At 48.6% G+C, this 27,917-nt stretch overlaps 1 protein-coding gene across 1 annotated transcript in view; it reads right to left on the bottom strand.

Moving 5' to 3' along the window:
* Window positions 1-27,917, bottom strand: part of CHAF1A (chromatin assembly factor 1 subunit A) — a 616,874-nt gene that overhangs the window by 392,395 nt on the left and 196,562 nt on the right. Inside the window, exon 8 of the mRNA XM_069649371.1 lies at window positions 24,992-25,215. Coding sequence (XP_069505472.1) covers window positions 24,992-25,215 — 224 coding nt within the window. The remainder of the gene's footprint in view (window positions 1-24,991; window positions 25,216-27,917) is intronic.

Genomic DNA, 27,917 nt, shown 5'->3' on the forward strand with positions numbered 1-27,917 from the left:
TGCGTCGACCTCCACGTAGCAGCCCTGCAGATGTCCAGCAAGGGCACACCAGATAGGAACGCCGTGGTAGCTTCGATCGCTCTGGTGGAGTGGGCTCTCGGACGGCCAGGCAGCGGTCGGTTTGCCAACCGGTGACAGTACATGATACAGCCGGAGAGCCATCTGGAAATGGAAGCCTTCGAGAGAGCCTTCCCCCGATTGACAGGTCCAAAGTTCAAAGAGTTGTGACGTCTTCCGAAAACCCTTTGTGCGGTCCACGTAGAACTTCAGCGCTCTAGCCACATCCAGCGAGTGCAAAGTCCTTTCAGCCGGCGACGAAGGCGACGGGAAGAAAACAGGCAACACCAAGGATTCGTTGAGGTGGAAGTCCGACGGCACCTTGGGCATGAAGGAGGGGTGCGTCCTGAGCACTACCCGTGTCGTGAAAAGTCAAGTACGGGGCCTTGCAGGAAAGGGCCTGGATCTCTCCCACCCGTCGTGCGGAGGTGATGGCCACAAGAAACGCTGTTTTCCACGACAAGAACTTCAACGGAGCCGAGTGCAGAGGCTCGAACGGAGGTCCCATGAGCTTGGTCAGCACCACGTTGAGCTTCCACGCCGGGGCCGGAGCCTTCACCGGCGGGAACGATCTGAACAGTCCCTTCATGAACTCTTTCACCAGACGATGAGACCACAAAGACATCCGCCCCGTGGTTCTGGTGTATCGGGAGATCGCAGCAAGATGAATGATGGACGCGTGCGCCAGTCCAGCTTTGGCCAGCGTCAGTAGGTACGGCAGTACTTGGGGAGCCGTAATCTGCAGAGGGTTAATCTTCTGTGCGTGGCACCAGACAGAGAACCTCTTCCATTTGTGTCCGTAGCATTTAAGAGTTGAGGACGCCCTGGCCTTTGCAAGAACCTCTCTGCAGTCGGCCGGTATGTCGTATCCTCCAAACTCTAACGCTGCAGGGGCCAGGCCTGCAAGTTCAGCGACTTCGGGTCGTGATGGAGGATGGCGCCTCCTTCCCTGGAGAGAAGATCCGCGTCCACTGGCAGCTTGATTGACGGGGACGCTGACAAGTCCAGAAGGTCCGGGAACCATATCTGCCTCGGCCACGCAGGTGCGACGAGGATCATCCGCACCGTGACCTCTTGAGCTGGTTGATGAGCCGGATCAGCAATGGCAATGGAGGGAACGCATATAGAAACAGGCCCTCCCAGGGGAACGAGAAAGCATCGCCCATGCTCCTCAGCTGGGGAAACCTGCTGGTGAACCTCCGGCACTTGGAGTTCGTCGCCGTCGCGAACAGATCGATCTGGGGTGTGCCCCACCGTCGGAAGAGGCGGTCCACTAGATCCTGTCGTAGTTCCCACTCGTGGCACAAGCGCAGCTCCCTGCTGAGTGAGTCGGTGATGGTGTTTTTTATCCCTGCCAGATGAAACGGCACCAGAAACATCCCTTGGGCGACGGCCCAATGCCACAGATCCTGCGCCTCCCTGGACAGGGCTGGGGACCTGGTTCCGCCCAGTTTCCTGATGTAGAACATGGTGGTGGTGTTGTCGGTGAAGATCCTCACCACCTTGCCCTTGAGGGACGGAAGGAAGGACCTGAGGGCCCAGAACACTGCACGGAGCTCCAGGACGTTGATATGGAGGGACTTCTCCATCGGGAGCCAAAGGCCTCTCGCGTGCAGATTTTCGGTGTGCGCTCCCCACCCTTCCAGGGAGGCATCCGTGGTAACTGTCTCCTGGTGGCCGGGGGTCTGGAAGTCCATGCCCGCCGTCAGATGTGCACGGGTGCCCCACCACCGGATTGCTCGCCGGAAACTCTCGTCGAGTGTGATCCTCTCCTCGAAGCTGCCGTTTCGTCTGGATCCAGCGCGCGTCCAGGAACTCCTGCAACGGGCGCATCCGGAGCCTGCACAGGGGGATGAGGTAAATGCAAGAAGACATCATTCCGAGGAGGGACTTGATGGACCTCACTCTGGCCGCGTCCGCAACCAGCATCCGCTGCACCTTGCCCAAAACGGCCCTCGTCCTTTCCTCCGACGGAGAGGCCAGAAGCGACACTGTCGAGCTTCGCTCCCAGAAACAGTGCGTCTTGCGCAGGCACCAGGTGGCACGTGGCGTAGTTTATGGAGAATCCCAGGTCCGTGAGAAGTTGGACGGTCCTTGCCGTGTGCTCCACGGCGAGCTCCTTCGTCTTGGCTCGGATGAGCCAGTCGTCCAGGTAGGGGTAGACGTGGATCCCCTCTCAGCACAACTGCGCCGCCACTGGTCCGAGGCACTTGGTGAACACCCTGGGTGCTGACCTCAGTCCGAAGGGAAGAGCTCTGAACTGATAGTGACGCCCTTGGACCACAAACCTGAGAAACTTTCGGTGTCCCTTTAGGATGGGAATATGGAAGTAGGCATCCCCCAAATCCAACGACGACAGGAAATCGCCCTCCTCCATCTGACCCAGGACGTGTTGGAGGGTGACCATCCGGAACTTCTGTGTCTTGATGAATTTGTTCAGTCGTCGTAGGTCCAGGATGGGACGCCATCCTCCCATCTTCTTCACGAGGAAGTATCTTGAGTAAACTCCGGAGCCCCAAAGCCTCTTTGGGACGAGCTCGATGGCGCCCTTCTTGAGCATCGCCTTTACCGCCAAGAGAAGTTGAGGGACGTGATGATCTTTCCTGGCCACAGGGGGGACGCGCGGGCACCTCTTTAGAAACTCGAGCGCGTGACCCTGGGCTAGGGCGTCCAGCACCCAACGGCCAGTGGAGATTGACTCCCACACGCTGACGAAGCTCGCCAGCTGGCCTCCCACCGGGGTGCTTCGCTGGGGGCCCGACCCCACGGCCGGTTCAGTCCTGCTTCGACGAGGCTTTGCCGCCTTGACCTCCTTGGCGACAACGGCGGGGTCCGCCTGACTTGCCTCGTCCCCTGTAAGCTTCCTGCGACGACCAACGGGCCGCTTGACGGTAGGCGGAAAATCCGCCGCCGGAACCTTTGGAGGCACCCTGTTTGCCTCCGCCGCTCCGAAAGGGCAGCCGCCGTTGCTGGAGAACCCCAAGAGCCTGGGCCGTCTCCGTGTCTGCCTTGATGGCTTGAAGGGAATCGTCCACTGTTTTCCCAAACAGGTTGTTTCTGTCGAATGGCATGTCCAAGATTCTGGTCTGCACGTCCTGACGGAAGTCAGTAGCCTTGAGCCATCCACGCCGCCTAAGACACACGCCGTTGCCCAACTGGCGAAATCCAGTGTCAGCGATGTCCGTCGCAATCGTAATGGCGTGGTCCGACGCCACCTCTACTTCCTGCAAGATCTCTAGGGCATCTGCCCTCTTGTCGTCCGGTAGGAAGTCCAGCAGGGGGGCCAGTTTGTACCACAACTCCCTGTCGTAGCGGGCTACGATAGCCAAGGCGTTGGCCGCCTTAATCGTCGTCGCTGCAGACCAGATGACCCTGTGTCCCATCGTATCCAATTTCTTTCCCTCGCCGTCTGGCGGGGAAGTCGACGTAGAGGCCGCGACCCCCCTCGCTTCCTTCCTGGCCGCCGCGGAGACGACGGAGTCCGGGGTCGGCAGTGCCCGAAGGCACAAGGGGGCCGCGTCCGGGACCCGGTACTTCTTCTCGTACCGATCCCTTCTAGCCGGCGTCGTGGATGGGTTCTTGAGGAGGGCGAGGCCCTCATGCCAAATATCGTCCAGTAGAGGCACGGAGAGGACCGTCTTCCTCTTGGCCTCGCGCCGTTGATAAAGGAAACCTTCCTTCTTCTCTTCCGGGCAGAGCTGGAAAAGCTCGGATGCCCTGGCGATCATGGAGTGAAACGATCCAATCTCGTCGGGCGGGGAAGCCCGGGTGGGAGGTGACGACGGCAGATCCTCGTCGTAAACCTAGTCGTCCGTACCCGTTGCGGCCGTGTCAGTCCCCGTATCATCCCCACGAGTCGTGGACGGGGAGGAGGGCTGAACAGGGCGCGATGGCTGAAAAGGAGGTGGAGGATGAATCCTTCTCTTAGGGGGAGGGCTCCCAGAAGGGCCTGGCTCCGGGTCCCCCGTCGGGAGCGGTTCCTCCGCTGGTGGTAACGGCAGTCTCGTCCTTATCTCCGAGCATAAGGACTGTATAGCCAACAAAATGGCCGCCGAGTTGTCTTGCGGCGCTGGTTGAGTGGAGTCCGACGGGCGGTCAGGGGCCCCGTCGGCACCCTCGACGTTATCGTCGTCTCATACGTCGGGATCCCTCCCGACGGGCTGGTATTCTTCCACGCCAACGCCGGGGCTTAAGACTTCGATCAGCTCTTCCTCAGAGGTTGGGGCCGAATCCACGACGACCTCCTGCCCCCCCTTTTTCTTCTCCGTCGGAAGTTTCATGGGGGGGGTCCTGTCGATGGGCATAAAGGAGGACTCCCTCCGCGGTGGCAGGGAGACTGAGCCCCGAGGTCGCCACCACTAGTGTAGCCTCGACAGGCTGAGCCAGGGCCGCCGCGACTGTCTCGATAGAGGCCTTGGCCGGATGGATTAAGGCTTTCACCACCTTCGGTGCGCTCACCGCCTTCTCCTTGGGGGGAGGGACACTGCCTCGCTCTCCCTCCGATGGGGCTTCGAGCTCGACCGGGGCCTCTCCAGGAGCTTCGCCGGGTGCTCGGCCTTCCTCTTACCCGAACCAGAGCGTTGGCTCGTGGTTGATGGTGCCGGGGAGGATGCGCCCTGCCTGGCACCCGTAGAGCCTGACCGTTCGGCGCTCCCGGTGCCAGCGGACTCGCAGTGCTTGGCCTTGTGTTGGACCCCCGTCGCGTCCTCAAAGGTCTTAGAAGACCGCTCGGATTTCTTCTCGCCTGACGGGCTCTTCCCTTCCAGCCAGTTGGCGAGACGTTGATGGCGGTCCTTCATGGTCCGCTCCGACATATTGCCGCAAAACGCACAGTCCTCCACGTGCGTCTTGTCCTCATGTAGGCAGTAAAGACAAAAGGAGTGTTCGTCCTCCTTAAAGACATTCTGATGCTGGCATCCAGGGCAGACCCTGAACAGCTTTCCGGGCGTCGAGCTTCCCTTCTCCTGGGCCATGTCCGAGATGGGCCTGAGAAACTTCTGGAGTCCTCCAAAAGCGTGGCTCGACGAAATATTCACCCTTGAGGGGCGTAGACGAATCCGACACGGGTCCCCGTTGATCGGATGAAGAAACGGTGGAGCTTGAGGCTCTTTTTGACCGAAAAATCGAAGTTTTTGAGAAAAAAATGTGAATAGCACTAACGCTCGAGAGCAATAGCACGAGGATCCCAACACTTGAACGTGCGGTAAAAATCTGAAGATGGCTGCCAGAGGCGGGGCTTAGGTAGAAGGCAGTCATTGGCTGTGGTCAGTATGACGCAGAGATCAGTGATTGGTTACTACTACGAAAGACAGATCAGAAACAAAACTGATACTGGTTTTTTCTTTACAGAGGATTCCCAGCCTGACGACGGGGAATATTCATGAGCATGTGAATCCATGCCAGACCCCATGCTGGAGAAAGAACAGCTCGCAGCAAGGAAAAGACGGGCAGACAGCCCTGGGGACGGGACATCAGCTGGACACCCTCAGAAGAGGGTTGAAAATCAGAGGTGTAAGAAGGCCCCGAAGAGCGCAGACTCTTTGACCCCCTCGGGCACAAAGGATAGGGTTAACGCTGTTCTCCAAAGTCAGAGCGACCCAGTCGCCAGATTGAAAGAAGCCTTTCTAGCTAAATTGGCAGATAGCCACAACAGCCCCCCCCCCTGCCCCAGGGGTGGAAAATTCAGGGGATTACAAAGAGGGTTTATGCCGGCGAAGAGGAACAAGAAATTCTTCAGCCCATTCAACCCATTTCACAGGAAGTTCCCGGAGAGGAAGACAACATACGATATGTTTGATTCGGAGACCATTAGGCACCCGAGGTCTTCTGAATGGGTGCCCTCTCCTAGAGTGGCATTGTATATGTCTCAACACATCCGGAAGCCACTGGACAGGGAAGTTAGATCCTGCACGAGAGCATAATGTCCGCGTCCCGAGCTGCCTGGCAAGCTGGCAGACACTCCAGACCTGGACCTAAAGATGGTCACTTTTGTGACCAAATCAGCAAAAGACATTCGGAATGGGCGTCCATCGCGCATAAGGTTGCCAGGACAAGCTTCTGGACCTAGCAGGACCATTAGCTAAAATAACGGAGAAGTCGAAGGACAATGGTATCCCAGTGGATAATCAAGCGCTAGGGAACTGGGCGCAAAGAGCAATATGTCTTCTGGGTAACGTTAACTGCGCCCTCTCTTCGGAGAGGAGGGGTGTCCTCCTGAAAATAACAAACTTAGTGACCTGGCCACATATGAAGCGGGAGAAGGCGCCAAAGGCAGCCTTTTCGGAGAAGCCTTCGCTAAGGATGTCCCAATTTGTGGGTACGTAGACAGCTCTTGAAAAAGCCCAGAGCTCTATAAAAAAGATTTTCACAGGGTGTGTTTTTGCTGGGACCGGACAGTTCAGAGGTCGCTCGTCCTGTCGCTACATCAAAGAAGGCCTCAGGGTCCATGCGCGCAGTATTGGGAAGGCCGTCAAGACACCTTTTACCCAGCCAGAGGAAGACACCCAAGGGGCCGCAGAGGATTATTCCATCAGCCCAGTGCAGCAGGCGGTGAGTACACCAAACGTTCCTAATGGAGGGAGAACTTTCCACTTTCTAAAAGAATGGCAAGCTTTATCAAGTGCTGCTTGGGTTTTACGGACAATAACGGGTCTTCAGCTAGACTTCATAGGCATACCGAGTCAGGACGCAGAACCTGCCCCCATTTACATGTCAGAGGACAAGAAAGCGCTTTTGCACAGCGAATTACACAAGTTAGTAGAAAAGAAAGCGATAGAGCGAGAGATCACAGGTGGTCAGGTTTTCCTCAGCAACATGTTTCTTGTGCACAGAAGGGGAAAAGATTTGCCCAGTCAAACCTAAAAGTTGAATGGCTGGCTGGAATACAATCATTTCAAGATGGAAGGTATACACCTCCTCCGAGACCTATTGCGTTCAGGGGATTGGCTAGTGCGCCTAGACCTCAAGGACGCGTATCTAACGATTCCGATAGCAGCAGCCTTTCGGAAATACCTTCAGTTCCGATGGGAAGGAGAGATCTGGTGGTTTGCATGCCTATCATTCGGGTTAGCGTCAGCACCCTGGGCCTTCACGAAAGTGAAGCCGGTAGCGGCTGCAATCAGGGAGAGAGGCATTCGTAAGATTGATTATCTGGACGATATTATAGTGATGGGATCCAGCAAAGAGCCTCGCAAGGGATGTGCAGTGGATATTCAAGCTCCCATCATCTCTGGGATTTTTGATAAATTTAGAAAAGTCCCATTTATCTCCAGTGCAGAAGTTAGAATTTTTAGGCTTCACAGTGGACACTGAAAGCGATTCTAGAGCTCCCATGACACAGAGCTATAAAGGAGCTGAGCGAAGGGATAGCGAAGCGATCCATTTCGCTTCGGAATCTGGCCAGGATAGTGGGGCTACTAGCGGCTTCCATTCAAGCTATTTTCCCCGGGTCATTGCATTATCGAGCACTGCAGAGGCTAAAAATCAAGCATCTTCAGGGAGGCTTGAAGTATCATTAGCCGATAGACTTAGATCAAGAAGCCATGATAGACCTACATTGGTGGCTAGAGAACGTGGAGGCCTGGAACGGTTGAGCGATTTTCGGGGATGTCCCAGAATTGATCATAGAGTCAGATGCAAGCAGGTCAGGTTGGGGAGCGAGGTGCGAACACATTCAGACAAGAGGGAGATGGTCCGAAGAGTTGCGTCTCCACATAAATTGCCTCAAGCTTCTAGCAGGCTCCTTCGCAGTTCAGGTATTCATGAAGGACAGGGTAAGGTGTTGCGTTCTGCTCAAGATGGACAACATTTCAGCCGTCCGTTACATCAACAAGTTAGGGACGAAATCCAGAATGTTAGCCTAACTTGCAAAGGACTTCTGGCATTATTGCCTCCAGAACAACATTGCAGTGACTGCAGAATACCTCCCAGGGAGCCAGAACAGCATAGCTGACTGGAACTCTCGATATCTTGTAGACTCCAGAGACTGGAAGCTACACCCTCTAATATTTCAGCGCATCCAGCAGACTTGGGGACCCCTAGACAGATCTATTTGCGTCCAGACGGAATGTGCAGACACAGAAGTACTTCAGTTGGAGGATAGACGCGGGAGCAGCGGGTACAGATGCCTTCCTGCACCCGTGGCATGGAGCAGTACACTATGCCTTCCCGCCATTTGCAATGATCACGAGAGCTCTAGCGAAAGTCCGCAGAGACAAAGCAGAGGTGGTAATGGTGTTACCCTGTTGGAGGACACATGCCTGGTTTCCAGTAGTGATGGAGCTTTCTACAGATTTTCAGAGGATAGTTCCGAGCGTCCCGGACCTTCTACTCGACCCGTCCAGATCCACCCGCTGATAGAAGCGGGCTCCCTGCAGCTGTTTGCTTGCAGGGTTTCGGGAGGAGATTGAACGTGCCAGGAATTTCAGAACTTGCTGCAGATTGTATCCGAGAGTCCTGGGTGCCTTCCACCGTCAAGAGCTAAAACGCGGCTCAGAACAGTTGGGCGCAGTGGTGTACAGAGCAGTTTGGATCCCATTTCAGCACCTCTAGTGAGCATCCTACATTTTTTAGCTTCAAAGTTTCAGGATGGTGGTACTTATAGAACTATCAGATCTACAGATCTGCTATTTCAGCGGGGCACAGTAGAGTGGAAGGAAATCCAGTAGGTGTGCACCCAGCAGTCCTGCGTCTCCTTAAAGGTATGAAACTGAGAAGGCTGCAAGAGCCAAAATACGCAGTCTTATGGGACGTCAGACATTTTCCAATTATTCCTCAGGTGGCCGGAAAACGAAGTCTTGTCCCGCTCACAATTGTCAGGCAAATTGGCTATGCTCCTATGTCTAGTAGCATGCCGGAGTGTATCGGACGTGAAAGCGTTAGAAATTGATAGGAACATTTTCTATCCGGAAGGAGTGGCGTTTACCATCGCTAAAAGAACTAAAACCGATTGCAGAGTAATTTCATACCCATATTTTGCAGAGAATAAGAAGCTATGCGTTGCGCAGTGCATCAAAGATTATGAAGCAGCGACAGCACAGCTTAGACCGCGCGGCATAACCCAGTTACTTATAGCGCGTAGGAAACCCCACCATGCAGTAGCGACAGCAAACATTGCGAGATGGGTGAGGGAAGTCATGCAATGGGCAGGAATAGATTTATCTATATTTGGGCTCATTCCACTAGAGGGGCAATGGCTTCTAGAGCGTTTGCAACAGGCGTCTCATTACAAGATATTATGAAGTCAGCAGATTGGTCTTCTGAATCCACCTTTAAGACTATTTTAAACCGGTTTCTGATATAGCAAGCAGAGTGCTAGCAAGCTTTGAACAAGTATAATGCAAGACTACTGTCTTGTCATAGAATAAAGATTGCCCACGCTAACAGCTCAAGAAAGTCTTGATTCTATTAAAGACAAGGAGGCGAGCATTATATCCCACCCGCTATAGCTAAAACTGAATTATGATTGATACAGTTTGTAGCATTTGTAGTTCTTTCCCGCCCTCATGTGATATTCTCCGTTCTCATAGGAGACGAGCCAAAGCCGTCATGAGCAAGTTGGAATGTGAACCAGTGATCTTCTGGCAAGTTGTCCCCGTTGGACCGAGCAGTTAAGCCAGCTTTGGATCAAAGACAGAGCTGATTGAGTGCGTCGGACACGTTCTGGATGCTTATGGAATGGAGTAATCATGGCCAAAAGAAAGAGGAAGGGACCTAGGGGTGAGAGTTTATACCCCGACCTGGGCACTGATTGGTGCAAGGACAGAGGTCAGGACTGCAAAGGGCCTCAGGTGGATGGGAGTTGTAGTTTCTGGAACCTAGTTTGAATTTTGTTAAGAAATGGAACTTATTACTTTTTGTTTTTTCTAATGATATACCAAGAAAAAAAAAACTGAAAAAACAAAGTTAGTTAGGTTTTAAAGTGCTGATATGGCAGAATTAAAAGAAAGTAAAGCATAATGCTCGCCTCCTTGTCTTTAATAGAATCAAGACTTTCCTGAGCTGTTAGCGTGGGCAATATTTGTGTCTCCAAGTGGTTTCTGGAGAGCTCAGGTACTGAGACAAAGACTGAACTTGGCACTGACCTGTGAAATCAATGTAATAAGAGAGAAGTCACCTTGGGATCAAAGGTCTTCTAGGTTTTGTGGTGGAATGGATGAATTGGAAACTCTGAAACCTATTTTCTTACATTGGCAAGCACTAAAGGATCAGAGATTCTTTGGGACACCTGATGGAGAAATATGAAGTGTTATCAGCAGAGGTGCTATGGCAGCTTATGTTCTCACATGGACAAAAATCAGTGGATCCAATGAATCTCTGCATTTAAAGGAAATTGTATCTAAAATGTTTTATTTTAAAGGGTAAAAAGAATTGATTTTTTTTATTTGGTTTTGATTTCAAACAAAAGGAATTCACATTACATAATACGCAATTACTAGCTCTTGGTTACATTAAAAGAACAGAATGTTTGGTTCTTTTTATACTCTGAAACATTGTTATATGCATCTCCATTCTTTGTAACAATTAGCAAAATATATCCCTCACCCACCGCCCCTCTCTCCCTCCCATTGGTTGAGAGAGGATCTTAAAGACATGTCTTTAGTGTGTAGGCAAAAATGGTCAGTTCTACTGCTATGGGGTTTTCTTGACTGCTGGTTCTGAGCTGTCTCACTAGGTCACCTTGCAAGTTTTCTGGCTTACATTAGGTCCTTGGATGTTCCTCAGGTTGGGAGTCTGATCGCTTGGAGGTGTTTATTTTTAAAGTCCGACTATAGGGCCTCACATTGCAACGCTTTGTTGTGCAGACGCTGTGATCATTTCCATTGTGCAGATGTTGGTTGCCACGTTAATCCATTCCTTTTTTCTTGGGACTGTTCTGGATTTCCATTTCATTACCAGTAAGGCATGGGCCGCTAGCAGTAGCTGTGGGGCCAGTCCTTTCATTCCGATAGTCTTCATTCTTCTCTAGACCGAACAGAATTAAGTGAGGATCGGTGTCTCTGTATGCCATCTATTTCTTTAATCCACCCTTGGACCTCCTCCCAAAATAACTTTATGTATGGGCAGCTCCACCACATGTGCCAATAGTCTGCTACCTCACCACATTCCCTCTAGCATCTGGGGCTTGTTTGGAACATTTTGGAGAGCCTGAGTGGGGCATATTGCCAGCTATGTAGCAGCTTAATGGTGTGTAATTTAGATTGGCAGGATATGGATGTTTGGGATGCAGCCTTAAGCATTGTTTACCACTGGCCGGGGCTCATCTCGTCTACTAGGTCTTTTTCCTATCTGCTTCTGAGTACTTCCGTGGACCCGTCTCCTGCTTCAATTAGTTCTTTGTACATTGCGGATATCGGGCCTTTCATTTCAGACCTAGCGTCTAGGAGTTTTTCAAACTGTGTGAGATCCCTTTTCAGCTCATCCTTCCACTCGGGTTTTGTTAGGACACCTTTTATCTGGATGTATTGGAAGGTGGATAATGAGCCTATTCCTAGGGCTTCATTTAGTTCTGGAAGTGGGATGAAAGTGTCTTTCTGCAGTTGCCCCACCCTCTCTGGCCTGCCTCGTGCCAGGATTGGAATCTACCTACATTGGGTATGTGGTCATTTATGCCGTGAGACCAAAGATGGCTGAGCGCGGATGGCTAAGTGGTGATCCTTGCGCATCTCTTTAACTGACCGCCATATGCTCCAAATGGTACTCCATATTGGGTGGCTTTTGATTCTACGTTGCAGCCTTTTGTGTGGGGTCTATAGCCCATCTGATACCATAGCTGGTGAAAGGTAGTGGTTGTCCATGTGAATCCATTGAAGGTGTTTGTGGTTGCGTAAGTGAGGGATGAGGATGCGTAATTGGGTAGCTTTATAGTACGTTATTAGGTCAGGGAGACCCACTCCTGCTTTGCCTTTGGGGAGTGTTAGAGTGTTATATGCGATCCTCGCTTGCTTCCCCTGCCAGAGGAACCCGACCATAATTTTTTTGGCTTTTAGGAAATACCCATTTAAATTCTCAACCGGAAGGATCTGGAAGGGGTACAGGAAGCGGGGGAGACATACCATCTTAATGGCGTTAATTGTCCTAACCACGAAATCGTAAGCTTGTTCCACCTTTTTAGATCGGCTGAGAAATGCTTGAGAAGGGGAGGGGAAATTAGCTTCATAGAGATCCGTCAGAGTTTGTGATCTGTATACCTAAGTATTTCAATGTGGAGTGCTCAATCTTGAGACCTAACGGGAGGAATTTAGTTTCATTTTCTTCTTTCGTTCCTTGTAAAGGAAATGGTGTCGATTTGGTCTTGTTCACTTTGAACCCTTAGAGTTGGCCATATTCTTCTAGTAGATGGAGGGCACGGGGAACATATACCGAAGGGTTAGTTATGTGTAACAGCAGGTCATCTGCATAAAGTGCTACTTTGTATTCTACTGTTCCCAACTGCATACCTTCTACCCTGGGGTCAGATCTCATGTTTTGGGCCAGGGGTTCCAGGGAGAGCGCAAAGAGGATTGCATAGATGGGACATCCCTGTCGCGTTCCGCGTTCCAGTTCGAACCATCTGGAGTATTCTCCATTTACGAATATTGATGCCTTAGGGGATGTATATTGCTTGGATTCCCTTTCTAAATCTCGGCCCTAGTCCCACCTTTCGCAGGACCGCCCTCAGAAATTCCCACTCTGCTCTGTCGAAGGCTTTCTCTGCGTCTATCGATTATAGGGCAGGGCCACTGGGTAGGGTGTGTGATGTGTGTATTAGGTGGAGTGTTTTACGCATAGTGTCCGCCCCAAGCCTACCCAATATAAATCTAACCTCATCATTGTGTACAAGATGCGGCATCAGCACCTCCCATCTGGCAGCTAATACCCTGGTATAGATTTTAGCATCCAAGTTGAGTAGGGAGATGGGGCGGTATGATCCACAGGATTTAGGGTTTCTCCCTTCTTTGGGAATCACCGTTATCAGTGCTCTCGTGAAGGTCTGGTGCTTTTCCTGTCTCTATTATCTCATTGAATAATTCTGTCAAGAATGATGCTAGCTGCGCACTAAAGGTTTTGTAAAAGCCAGCGGTGTAGCCATCTTCCCAGGGGGGGATTTACCTATGGTTAGCCTTTTTATTGCATCTTGGACCTCTAGTTCAGATATTGGGGAGACTAAAAGCTCAAATTCTGGGTGTGATATTTTGGGCATGTCGATTGAGGATAGGTAGTGTTCTGTATTTGATTGGCCGGGACTCACTTCCGAGGTGTATAGCGTCTCGAAGTTGGAGGGGGGTTGGAGGGAGGGGGGTATGTGCTGTGGAGTTGTGTTCTTAGATTATCTTTTACTTTACGCTCTGCCCTTTGCTCTGAAGTCTGGCGGCTAGTAGTGCGTCGGCTTTGCCCTTTTTCATAAAATTTCTGTTTGAGGAATCAAAGTTTGCGCACTACTTGTTCGTGCGCCAATAGTCGTAATTCCTCCCTTTTGCACTGCGCTACGTTTATTTTATTCTGATCTATGCCTGGGTTTCACCTTATATCGCCCTCCAAATGGCATATTTCAGTTCTGAGTCTATGTTCTATGATCTTTCGCTCCCTCTTCTTAGAGGACCCTTCACGTATTAGGATACCCCTCCAGGTGGCTTTACCCGCTTCCCAAATTGTTTGGATACCTCATCATTGTTCAGTTTGAAGTATTAATTGATTTCAGTCTCCATTTCTGTCTTGAAAACTGCATCCTCCCATAGACTCTCGTTACATCTCCATTTCCCTCCCGAGACAGGTAGGTCTACCCATTTTGTGTCTACCAGGACCATATCATGGTCTGACCAGGTTATCGGGACAATTTGAGTGTGTTGTGGTATTGGGGATATCCTTTGTGAGGTATATGTAGTCAATTCGGGTAAATGTTTTGTGTGGGTTATAATAAAAAGTGTAACCTATCATTTGGGTGCATGATTCTCCACACATCTTTCAGATCATACATGTCCATTATGTCAGATAGTTCAGTGCGATCACCTCTATTCTGGTTTTGGGATTACCTGGTTTCCAGTCTTTGGTCAGGTCAGCCCATTGATTAAAGTCCCCTCCCCGAATAATATGACCCGAGGCTTCGAACATTATTTTGGGAATTGTTTTCTCTCGGAATTTGACCTGTCCGGTGTTGGGTGAATATATCACTGCAATCGTTACATTTACCTTTGCGATTTTCCCAGTTACCAAAAGGGCTCGCCCACCTACATCGGACCATGTCTGGTCTACCTCGAAGTTGATCCCCTTCTTAATCAGGATACCCACGCCTCCTTTGCAGAGTGGGCCAGAGCCCCAAAACTCCATTCCCCCTAGTTTCCCAATAATCCATCGTTCTTCGCCTTTGGCAAACTGTCTCCTGTAGGAGAATAATATCGATTTGAGATCTTTGAAATTCCCTAGCCACCAATGACCTCTTGGTTGGCGAATCTAGTCCTTTCATGTTAAGTGTTCATATCCTAAGTGAGTCCTTTCCATTCTGCTCTTTATTTGGTGCCATTGTTAGCGCTTGTTAGGTAGTTTGTGACCCGTGCCCAGTAGATTGTTCATCAAGTCCCACATTGTCCTGAGTGTTCTGAATGATCACCGTTGTTGCTACAACTTTTGCCTATTTCCTGTCTGCCCATAACCCCCACCCACACTCCCTTCCCAAGTTGCTGGTGTTCGATCGAACCCAGATAAGAACACTGGTCCTGCATCGAGCCACCTGTGCGGACCGTTACTCCACGTCCCTTTGGTTAGTGTAATATTTCAATCTTGATTCGGCCCCATTTAACCTCCCCCTTCATGTCCATGTCCTGACTTGGTTTTAAGCCCGTATATCTTTCTCCATGTCATTTTATGTAATGGAATAAATGTCATCTTACCATAGCTGTGGATCGTTAGTGGTCTCCTCACTCATTTCCTCCTGGGGCCTTGTATTCGCCATCTTCTATCCTCTCTTCTTGGTCCTTCCCGGTCGTCTTCTGTGCATGGTCCGAGCAGATCGGAGATGCATGCCTTGATTTCTTTTTCCGAGCTTAGCTTTATTTTGCTGCCATCGTATTCAAAGGAAAGGCAGAAGGGGTAGACCCACCTGTATCTTATATTCTTTTCCTTCAGGTTTTTGGTTAGGGGCCCACAGACATCCACCGGAGTGCCAGCATCATGGACGATAGATCTTGATTATATTGAGTTCTGGGCACCTCCCAGAGTGATCAAATCACTGCCCCTCACCCTTTCGAGGTTCCTGGTCTTGTCCTGAAAGCGATGGAATCGGGCGAGTACAGATCTTGGCCCACCCGGGGGACCTCCAGCTCTGTGTATCCTCTCTGTTTTGTGCTTATCAATTTCATCATCATCAACTAGAAGTTTGATGTGGTGTAGTGTATTCCTCAGATCGCTCTCCGTCTCCCGTTCCGGGATACCGAAAATTCTCAGGTTACCTCTTTCCCAGTTTTCCAAGTCGTCGAGCTTGAGTTTGAAGTTATCTTCCCGCTGTTCCAGTTCCGTCATCTGATCGAGCTGTGCCTCCAGGGTATCTATGGAAACTTGGTTATTCTCTACACCTTCCAGCCTTTCTTCCATGCTATCCAAGCGATGCGTAATTTTGTCCATTTTGCAGCCAATGTTGGCGCCCATATTCTTTATTTCACACAGTAAGGTGGCGATGTCCCCTTTGGTTGCCGCTGCTTCGCCATATTGTCTTTATTTGCCATGTTGAATTTGCAGTTCGAGGGCGGCGAGGCGTAGGCGAATGGGGCTAGTTTCTCTTATGTTCAAGGTCTCTATGTCTCTGAGGTAGCGTTGATATTGTCTGGTAACGAGGTGGGGACTGGGGTAGAGGAGGCACACGTCCCCGAGTTGGGGGCCCAATCCTCTGCACTGCAGTGTTCGCAGACGTCTCCAATTTGTTTCTAGTTAAGCGATGGGGTCCAGGGTCTCTGTATCCCTTGATAGTGGACAGGAAATGCGAGGAGTGCACTAGTGTAGCAGGGTCACCAACAGTTCTTTTGATTGTGGGGAGTTGGTTCTCAGGCCTGCAGGGGTCTTGGGTAAGCTTCTTTGTCTTGAGGAGTTTGGGGGTCACTGCGTGGCCGGTGACCTCGGGTCTTGTTGGTTATGGCCTTGCGTCTGGCCTGTGCCACTTGGCAATTAAGGAGTGCAGCAGTGAGATGAGGCACTCTCCTCCGCGATTGTTATGTGCCCTCAATGTGATCACCTGTCCGGGTGTGTGGGTCGTGGCGGGGGGTGGGGGGAGGGGCGACCCAGAGTTCTCCTTTGGGCCGATTGTTTATTCGGCACGTGTTCCCACTGGAGATGGCTTCAGTGTTCTGTATTTGGTGGGTATGGCAATTACTCCAGCGTAGACATGCGGTACCCCTGGGGTTGGGGTGTGCGTAGTTATGTCTGAGCGATTCGGGGGGCTTCTTCGCTGGCTGACGGACTTTACACCTTAGTTATGATGTAGCCAGGTGCGGGGCTGCGTGGATCTTTTCTTTTCCTTTCTTCTTCCCTGCCCTCCTTCCCTCTTCTATTGCCTTTGGGTGCTTTTCGCCCTTTTCACACTACGCCGAGTGTTTAAGGGCATCAGGGTCTCCAGGGTGTGCGCTCTCCTCCAGGCGCGGGCCGCCGGCCCAGTGCCGACAAGGCCACACGTGCCTCACACAGCCCCCGGCGGGGGAGGGAAGCTGTAGTGCGCTGGCGAGTGATCCACAAGAAAGGGTGCCGGGAGTCCAGCAACAGCGCGGGGCGATCACCCGTCGAGCGTGGCCCTGCGGGCAGCGAGAGGGGGGCATCCACCTACCTTTCTCCTGTGGCCCACGTATTTCATGCCCCATTCCGGCGCATCATCCAGCGCGGGTGCAGATGACACGGCGCTGGCCACTGTCAATAGGTGCGGCAAGGCTCTGGGGGGGTGCGGGTATCCACACAGTGAGAAAGATATTCTCGGCCTCACTTCGTTCCGCAGGTCCGGGGGTCCTCCAACTGTTACACGGGCTTCACCGGACATGGAAGGGCAGCGGAGGTGCCGCACGCAGGGTATCTTTGAGAGGCAATTTTCTTGGGTTTCCAGGATCCGATTTCGCTCTGATTTTTTGCCAACTTGGGGGGGGCGGTCTTCAGCCAACTCCACAGCAATCTTAGATCTTGGGGGATCGCAAGGTGGGGGCTCAATTCGCTTCAGGGACCCAGCATCACGGAGCTCCTACAGAGTTAAGACTCATCCGTGCGCCCCCTCAGAGTTCATTGATATTTAATGAACATTTGCGATTTTGTATTAATGGATTAGTAAATATAACCATGTAACAAATTAAAAATTATATTAAAAACAATTCCACAAATTAACTTCCACATAAGATGCAAACTTATCATTTGTCCATTATTTATGACCCCCATATGCCTTAAAGTCGTATAGATGTGTGCTCCTGTTTAAATTCACATGTGTGTGTTTGGCATCAGTTAGCCTAGGGAGCCAAAAGTAGCACCTGGTAGCTGTTGGTGTCCAGCTAACCAGGTTCCCCTAGGCTAAAAGCACAAGCTAAATAGCTCCCAGCTCGCCTCAATTTCAGACCCTGTACTTTCCTGCCAGGACTTCTTGTGAAGTCATTTTAAATTACCTGGTAGACTTTGTCAGGGCTTCTGGTATTCAAACCCTTGTAATTGCCTGGTATACTTTCCTGCCAGGACGTCTGTTCATTCAATGCCTTTGGTCGCTACCAAAGTAGTTTATGTATTTTGTTAGATAATGTCTCATGATAATAGATCCTCGGTGTACCCACATATTTGCAATGCATGCATTCTCACATTTGAAGGGAGCGGATTTTAATTCAATTCCCACCTTTACAATATGCCCACTCTTTATCTGTTACGTTGCTCAGTTATTTGCACTCTGCATGCTCACAGATACGCCCCTGGGTCCCCACTGATTCTGGGTGGACTCACTGGCTTGTTGGCATTCCCGTATTCTCTCGCAGTTGTCTGAAGGGTACCCATCTGCTTCCTTCTCACAACAGCTGTTAGTTTTCTCATCTTCTGTGGCTTCCAGTGGACACCTCTGCTTTCTTCTTGACTACTTTAACTGAAGCGCTGCTTTCCTTCACCTGTGATCACCCAGGAGTTCCTTGCTGGCTCCTGACGTTCCTGCAGCATGTCCTGGTGCAGCAGTCTTTTCTGCTCCATCTGTGAGCCTCCTGGCTCAACCATGCAGGTCCCAGCATTTCCGCTTTGAGTTTCTCACAGAGAGGTGCAACTCTTGCAAGTAGCTGCATCAGCAGAACTAGACTTTGCTCATCCTGCTTCAAGTTTCTCCAGGCACAGATGTAAGGGAGCCAACGCTAGAGCGCTCGCCGAGTTTGTATTCTTACTCTACACATTGCTCGATCCCTCATCCTTGTCCCAGTCATTTGAGAATTCGGGAAAAAAAAAAGATTAACAATTGGCTCAAAGTACTTGGATAAGAATTTTCAAAGGTTTTTAATTATCACTTCTGGTTGATTGACCAGTGGAATTTTGTCAGATTTGCAAGGCAGACCAAAGTTGGTAGGTTCGTCTACAGGTCATGAAAAGGTGTTCCCTTTTTAGAGAAAAGTAGATGCATGACAATAGGCCCTAAGTGTCAGATATGGCAAGGTTATTTTCAAGGGAAAATGGGAGATGTGTCAGATGAACCCATAACTCCCCAAAGGCAGTCTCCTCCCATGTGATCCTCCCTCGTATAGACACCCCCATGGTCAGGATCTGGTAGCAGCTGCCTTCCCATTGCCACATCGGATGCCGCCACTGCTGGGAAATCAGTGATTACTGCACCATATTCATTGTACAGTGCAGCTCTCTGCAGTACTTTTGACCTGTAGGTTTTTAGGAGCTTTTTCCATCCTTTGCACCAGTGGTAAGTCAGGGAACCTTTGTAGATGGCTTTCTTAGTCCTCCCTCAGCCAGTCACATGCCATGTTTACTAATTAGTAGGCTATGTTGCAAGCACTTCGGAGATGGGCGGGTGGCTGATTTTTAAGCTTATGGGTCACACTACTGGCATTTTGGAGTCCAACGGCTCTCCTCGCTCACACGGACTCCACTTCAGGCAAATCCTGTGGTTGGGCCTCAGGTCGATTAGTTAGCATTGTGTGTACTCTCCAGCGCTGAAATAGCTCTGGATATTTAAGTTTGTCTTTTTTTTGCATGCGTCGAAGCAGGCACAGGTTGCAGAACGTACAAGTATCAAGCCATGGAAACCTTTTGGTTCACTGCATTGAAATCAAACTGTTCTTTCCTGTGGAATCTTAGTGTATGGCAATGGGGCCAAATGTCACTAAAATGTCAGTCATTCTCATAAAAAGACCAAGACCAGACAGCGCAGTTTTCTTCCAAGACAAGACCGGCCCCGCTCCACACAGGGACAGCGTTGCTATTGAATGTAGTCTTGGTGTTGCCGCAGAAACTTCTGTTTATTCAGCCTTGTGCTACATGTGAGCAAGCATTTCTGCCCACAATCTCTGCACAGCACAATAGTAAAAAAAAAACATTTTGAGGGCATACTTGCTAGGTGGCATTGGGGTAGCTGGTAGCACTAGTAGGACAAGATGCCCCCCATCTGTGGCTAGATGCCTACTTTAGACGAAAACATGAGCCAACCACTAGATGGCAGATTATGAAAGTCATGTGACTAACCTGATTACAAGCCACAGAAATCCCTGAGAGCCGAGTAAAATGATTCAGGAGCAAAAGGGATGCTTTCGAGGTAAATTCTATACCAACAAAACATTGCTCAGTGGCTGAACTACAGGTGAACTCGAGGATGGCTAATGGGCGACAGTCCAAGATATACAAAAAAGTGTTGAGAAATTAATTAGGCTATTTGTTTGAACCTGCATTGCATTTACTGGCATTTAACTGACAGCACCAGCCCCACTGACCTAAATGTAATGGCTAATTGCCAGATTTATTCCAACTCAGCCCCATCAATTCTTTCTAAAGATATCCAACGACATGAAAGTGCTCCTACCCATCTCACTGCGCCCCTTCATCTGGCATAGAGAAAATATTGTATGTAGCCCTCAGCCTTGCCACACCAGTTTTAACGAGTCAAAGGCCTAATATATGATTTGTGTCCTTTCTTTACGAACAGTCGAAAAGAAAAAGCCAGATATGTGAATGATTATGCCACCTACAGTCTCGCAAATTATCAGCCTATCAAATGGCTGACTTCATGGCTTTAGATGAAAAGTTGAAGTCCCTGTTTAAGTAGGGAGTAAAATGATTTTAGGGAAATTTAGGGAAGCCCAACAGAAGCATTTTGATAAGTGACCAGAAATGTTTTAACTGTAAAACAAATTGTAATAAATAGGTTTGCTCCTAGTTATTCATGAAAATAAAAAAAAATAAGATACATGTTTTCCAAGATCAGTAGTGCTTTCTTCCTGTGGCACTACATGTACTACTGGTACAAACATATTGACATTAATTTGGTAATGTCATGACTGCTTCTGTGGGGAGAACCTCCCCTTGTGTCCAGAGTGAGGCAAACACTTACCAAGCTGAACCCTGGGGGCGGCTATATGTGAGGACCACCTGGGGGGAGGCGACCCTCAGAGAGATTGTAATTGTAATCATTTATATGGCGCCCTTTCCCCATTTTGATGGCCTCAATGCACTGTGTTTGGAACGCCCTTGGGGATCGAGGTCCATGTATGGGAGATTCAAATAGTTAACTTTAAGATGCATTTGTGCGTTGTGCCAGGTTATTACTGAAAGGCAGCCTCAATACAGAGTCCCTCCTAGTTTATTCTCCTGAGGGCAAACCCGACCTCCCCTACCCAGGTGCTCCTCCCCCCACTTGTCCACCCCCAGGGTTGGGATCCAAAAGCAATGCCCCTACCCAGGCCACCTAAATCGAGGATTTCTGGGTCTACATGGGAGAATACCCCTTGGTTTCTCACCACCCAGACTACTCATGCAGTTGGGCGCTGCTGGGAGACAGCGGCCGGCTTCAAGGCCGGATCTGTGTCTTGGGAGCTGCCCTTTGCCTTGGGTCTCTTTGTCGACGGGGCCCCAAGGCAGGGGAGCTGCTCTAGGGGGTATTTTGAAGAGCCAACCTCCTGGAGGTAAACAGCCAATCACAGGCACAGGAGAGAGAGGAAAAAGCTGCAGAGGCCGAGATACCAAAACCGGATACCACACTGGTCAGATTGCCACGGGCAGAACCTGAAAGCGAAGACAGGGGTTCGGGGCCAGGAGATATCACGATAGGCTCTCACAGCAGTCAGATCGCAAAAGGCTGGAATGCCGTGGAAAACTGGCAGGAACCCAAGAGAGCAGCTTAAAGTCCAACGCCTGAGGGAACCACTCCCATTGAAACGTTACACCGGAGAAGCTCTGGCCGACGGGATGCACGCCAAGCCAACAGGAAGACGAGAGTGCGAAGGACACCAACAGCCACCGATAAGCACAGGGAAGTCAATCGGGTTATTGGAAAGTGCATGCAGCTTTGGGGGAAGTAATACGAGAAACAGAATAGTGTCACAAGGGTTGCCAGACATTTCGTCGACAGGACATTTGGTCGAAAACCAAATGGTCAAATTATTTTTTTTTGGGGGGGGGGGTTCTCCTGCCAACCCCCTTTTTTTCTAAAAAGCCCTTTTTTTCCCCCCGAAACTACAACCTAAAAAATATATATATAAATAAAAAAATTAAAAATCGACCATTTGGTTTGACCAAATGTCTTGACGAAATGACTTTGGACGAAATGTCCGGACACCGTCAAGAGAATAACAGGTTTTCAAAGCTGGCACTGAGCCCATATTTAAAAAGGAGAGACTATCAAGACATGTTAAAACCTACATTGGTGAACAAGAATCAGACATTGGGCTAACATTGTTCTATGGTCAAAAGGACGGACACTGCATGGAAGTCCTGGCAGGCTAGTGAAAGGAGCATGTGGACACGTCATCCCTAGATCGCCCAGCATATTTGAACAGCTGGAAAAGAGCCCTATGTGGGACACCAGGAATTATCACAATTCCACATCGAGTGTACGAGAGACTATATGCACTCAGACAATCGGCACTACATGCCACGGCTCTAATCAGATTTCTGCAAGCAGGAGAGTCTAACCAGGAAGTGATCCGATCATTGGCTACACGCCAACCCATATCATTACTCCGAAAAGACCTAGCCTTGATAAAGACCAGTTAATGGTCGAAACACATGTCGGCACTCATGGTGAATACTACATCAAAATGGTATCAAGAAAAACCAAACGTGTTGACTATACCTATAGCGCAGAGTGAAGTCATGACGGAAAAGTATGAAATACTTAAAGAATAAAGATGTAACTGAAGTAATGAGAAACGTGCAATCAAAGACTAAAATCATATGTACCATAGAAATAAGTGAGGAGATGAAGTGAACGCATGTACACAGAAAAGCAAGGTAGTTGAAACACACTCTTTCTCCAGGAGAAAATGTGGTTAAGGCGCCATTAGAAAAGAGGACGCCGGACTAGTGTTGAAATCAAGCTACCTCAGAGAGATCAGGGCTGCAGAGGCAGAAGATGGTGGAAAAACATGTGAGAGGAATAAGGAGTTCATTGGCCTGGAATCAAGAATGCCGCTTCAGGGGATAATTGCAAGGTACAAAAGTGAGTCGAGAGACTAGGTCAGGTACACAAGACATATCTTAGATTAAAGCAAAGAAGAAAACATCTGCAAGAGCCAAGTATTGGACAAAGATGCAAAAAGACTATGCATGGTGGAGTGAGAAAGTATCCAAAGGCAAAGAGTAATGACGTCCAGCTTAAGTAAAATCTCCACACACGCGATTCAGAAGTCAAAAACCAGGGCTATTCATTAAGCTCAAGATTAAGATAATGGTATACCTACACTCCTTTAAAACTCCAGACCAGAGAACAGGCTGCAAGGTGAACTATAAACAAGAAGCCTTGGGGCTTGACTGATGTGATGGACTAATTGAGCAAGTGGGTAGTAGTCGGGCATTGCTCTCTGCAAGAGTTTCATTTTGCTTACGTGCTGCCAACGAGCCAAAAGTCCAAGGTGGGGAGAGAAGCCCAACCAGAGTGTCTATGTAGCAACACGCTACACAATGTATCACATGCCAACCCGCTACAGTTATTCTGCTATAATCAGTGTTATACATATTTAGATGTAGATCAAAGCATGCCTATTAGATGAGGGCCAAACCAAGTAATATTAGTAAAACTTACAGGATATAGAGGCACACATGTTCCCTTAATCAATTCTCAACTTCAATAGGTTTTACAGTTTGCCACGTAGGATGTCAGAGGACACCAAGGTATAGAGCCTTTGTGTTATCAAAATTGAAGTGTGAGTGCGTGGACTATATAGTTTATTGTTCACCAGCTTGCCCTACTTTATTTTATGCTGAGAATAAAGCAGTTCTTAGCCATATTCTTTGAGTTGGTCCCGTTATTTGGGTCTGACATTATTGCCAATTCCATCTAGCATGAGACACGTCAAGGTGCTAGAGCAAACGGGTATACCAGGCAGAGTCAATTGTGTAAAAGAAATTGCAAACCTATGAGTTTGGAACTTTCAGCTAAGTTGAGAATACAGTAAAAAGGAACTGTCTTAAATGTAAAGATAAACCTGGGGAAGGGAGCTACTACCCTGAACTGTGGAATTACCAAGAGGAAGGAGTTGCCCTCTTGAGATATAAGGAACTTGATAATTTGTGTTAAACATTTGCATACTGAAACAAGGAATATGAGGAAAGGAATCAATCCCTGGACCCGTGAACACTCTGCTTGGAACTTGTTGGATTGGAACATTTCTGCGTGTCAAAGAACAGACACTATCCTTTGCACCTTAGAATGAGTTTGCATGTGTGGGCCAGAACAGGATTACGAACACAGGACATACTAATTTTTGGACATCTTGACAAAGGACAGATTAGCTGTGATGAGGTAGGGGAACCCCCCCCCTCCTAGATTAGGGATAAGTAGGCATTTTCCCCAACCCATTTTATTTTCAAAAGTGTTTGTAACCCAAAAAGGGGTCCTCCGAGTCGGTGTCTCATTCCTGGCTCTTAACAGCATCCATGGAGCTGTGTGGGTGAGAACAGGGTGCAGGCACCTTTATGTGGGTTTACTACTCATTTCTCTTGAGAGTAGTTGTCCATTTGTTTTTACAGAGTGCATGTGGTTGATACTCTATAGGGCTAGCTTGGTCCTAACCTGAGGAAATGATGGGAAGTACAACCAACGATCTTCGAAATGCAACAGATTCAGATGTGCAGACTTTAACAGATGAGGAAATCCAGAGCACACCGAATTATTTTCTTCATTTTCTCAAAAGCCTAATTTCATAACTGCCTGAAAAATTGGTCGGAAGAACACACAAGGTTGCAAACTAATGACCTTTGGCTTAATTAAGGTATAGGTATATAAGCTGTCTTTTTGGATCAATGCTTTTTATATTACTCTTGATAAACAGTACAAGCAAACTAAACCTATATGGCTGAAAACAATGTGAAATGAATATATTATGAAATCACAAAGCTATAATGCAAAATCATGCCAACCAAAGCAAAAATAATAACAAAATCATAGGAATCAGACTTACTGGTGTCACTTATTTACCCCAAGAGGTGTCCTATTGCTGCTTTATTTGGCGGGACACTGGGCAGAGAACCAATCACTCAGGTTTTGAAGCATCAGAAAACGACTGGATTTCTGAATGTATGCACCAGCCTTTTTTTTTAAACTGCAGATTACGAATAACCCCATCTGAAAACAGGTTTTTGTTATACGGCAGGCAAGACTGCTATTTGAGGTGCAATGTTTACATATTTCCTTGATATGTGCAGCATTACAATAGGGAGGAATGAACTGTACAGAATCATGGCTCCGAACAAGTGCACTAAAGATAAAGTGACTACCCTCAGCCCAGGCAAATGGGTCCAAGCAATAAGGTGCACTAACCTGGTAGCAGGATCAAGGTGGTGATGAACGACTGTCCGTCCCCATTTGCGGGCCTTCCTGCACTTCAGTTCTTGCAAGTAGGAACCCTCAGTAATTTGTGACTGCAGCAGCTCATCTAGTTGATCTGAGGCAATCTGATCAAAGTCAACACGACACAGAGGAGCAAGGGCCATATTCTTCTTAATTTCAAAAGGTGCAAACTTCCCACAAAAGCTGGCAAAGGTCTGAAATGTGTAAAAGGATAAAGGAGGTTTTCATTGGCAAGGGCTCGGGAGACAGAGTAATGAATAGCATATATTAAATTACAAAACCAAATCAGTAAGAACGTTACCTGTAATCTTAGTTTATTATAGGTATGTTCATTCAATTCATAAACACTAAATAACTGGCTTGGTCAAAAACATACCTAATCATTGTTAGTGGTCATACAGACCGCAATCAAACTATTTGCACACCTGAATAAATATAGAGGAAAGAAAAATATAAACAGCTACATCTAAACAAAGAAAGCCTGACGCTTAAAAACGCAGTCCTGCTGCACCATTATTTGGGCATTTATGGAGTGCGGATCTAGCTTCAGGAAGCAACCAAGAGCTTTACTATCATAGGGGTATTATCCCATCATTCAGCAGGGTTGGGCCTCCTTTTTATTTTCCATGAGAAAGCTACAAAAGATTATCTGAGTAACCCTAGACATTCCATTTTGACCTGGCTTCAACAGGGAGATGGGAGGGTCAATGATGACTACAGTGAAGCTACTGGTAATCAAGACTGAAAACATTGCTCATTGTAGTGACCAAGGCACTCCGTCCCCTTTCCTCCACATTTATTGGCTCTATGTCCCAAGAGAAGTGTAAAGGAATATCTTCCACACAGGACTCCACCAGCAGTGTTGAATCCACTAAGGTACCATCTGTTCTCTATCAAATTTTAACAGGGCTACTGGTAATGTCACATCAAGGAAAGGATACTAAGGCCAAGGAGTACGTTAGTCACTATTATAACTAGCCTTCAAACTCTTATGTCCCATCCACCTTTCTCCATACTTATGGCAGATCACAAATTAAACATGAATTTTCAGAATCCATCCTGGGGGTGGATTCTTAGAGGCAAGCCTATTATGGTGTACAGGAAAGTCACTGAAGTCTAGTCAAAACCAGTCAGGTTAAGGTAGCAGAGGGCAAACCTTAGTCTAAGAACGGTTGTGAGTGGTTTATGACTAAAATTGAAGACAGCACTCCAATAATTAGACTTACAAAAAATTATAAAAATATACAAGTATTTATCAGGCCTTTGAATACAACTAGCATATGAAAGAGTCAGGCAAGTAAACCTACTAAACTTATCAAATGCATGCATGCATTCACTATTAGGGGGTTATGTAAAGAACCCCTACACTTTACCTTTGAGACCGTTTAAAGCAACAGTTAAGCAATCATTCCAATAGCTATGTGGTAAAGCAAATGTTGAGTTCGAAAGCGATTCAAAGCCAATATAAGAGTAGAACAATGTAGACCACTTTAGGAGCAACCCTAGAACACCAAGTCTAACCCAGATATGAAACTACTTAGTGCCAGAAAGTAGCACTAATTACCTACAACCACTGGCATTGCACCATGCAGTAGTAAAGTGTTTAATAATCAGGTAAAGTCCATAAGTGTTTTTCCAAGTCCTACCACACCAAGGAAGGCCCCAGGCTGGTAACCCTTGACCAGGCTACCACCGATCTTAGTCACAAAAGGCAGAGATCGAGCCAGGGTTTTACACCCATGCAAGCCAATGCAGGGGATTGTGCAGGAATAGGTAGTATAACTTACCGCCTTACTTAGATTTATCCAGGGACCACTTTACGGGTTGGCAGATCTGCTGGGCCCACTTACACCTGCAGTGCATCTTGTTGAGGGAAGTCCAGGGGATGAAGGTGTAGAGGTCAGTTTCGGTACGGGGACTAGATCCAGCGTGTACACTTTGGATTCCTGTCCTGCAGACTTAACAGCTGGACACCTTTATGAATAAATGCAGAATGTCCCAGGGCAGGAGGCATCCATAAAAGCTAAGAAAGCAGGATTCGGCAGACACCACCACAATCGGGTGGCAACATGCGATCTTCGGTTTGCAAGAAAAGGAACAGGTCCTGCACAGCTTTTTGTGACTAGAAGACTGGAAATTCAGGGGCAGGCAACTTGCAGCACAAGTTGAATATCCTCCAGATTCAAAGTAGGCACTCGGAACGACAATAGCGATGTATCCCAAGAGAGCTGGTGAGGACACTAGTTGGTCCAGGGATACATTTGTAACCTCTGACCAGCGGTTGCCACCCAACCGTGGTGACTCCCATTGCAATTAGTCTTCATCTCCTGGAGGTCTCGGGATGTTGCCTGCTCTGCCTAAGTTTGTCCTTCTGTGGCATGGGTCACCAGCTGGCCAGTCTCTGGGACAATGGCTATTCCCTTCCTCTTCCTGTAAGCTCTGCTGATACATTCCCTCGACAGTGAGCACCAGACTCACCGAAACACCAACAGTTCACCTTACAGCAGATGCCGGCTGCTTTTGCGGCGGCCCACCCTGCTTAACTCCACCCAATTGCCTCCCACCCAGGACTTCCTGCACAAACAGGTCCTCCAAGTTACATGCAAGCATCCCTTGATATTGCACTTATTTGATTACTTGTTTAGCTTCTAAAACATGGAAGACCTTTAGCAGCTTTATTCCATTTAATTTATTTGCATATTGCACTCAAAAAAAGCCAATCGCGTTGTCCCCTCCATGGTAGCATTCTACCTCTACTAGATGATGCTCTTGGACAACCAGCATATCGCCTTGGGAGACATGGGGGTAGACAGCAAAAAATCTGTCACAGCATCAAAGAAACGCCATCCGAGCTTAAGGTATGCATAAACGCACCACTCCTGTGGACATCTGCTGG

Source organism: Ambystoma mexicanum, chromosome 1p (assembly GCF_040938575.1).
Source record: "Ambystoma mexicanum isolate Mex_15411 chromosome 1p, UKY_AmexF1_1, whole genome shotgun sequence".
NCBI lineage: Eukaryota > Metazoa > Chordata > Amphibia > Caudata > Ambystomatidae > Ambystoma > Ambystoma mexicanum.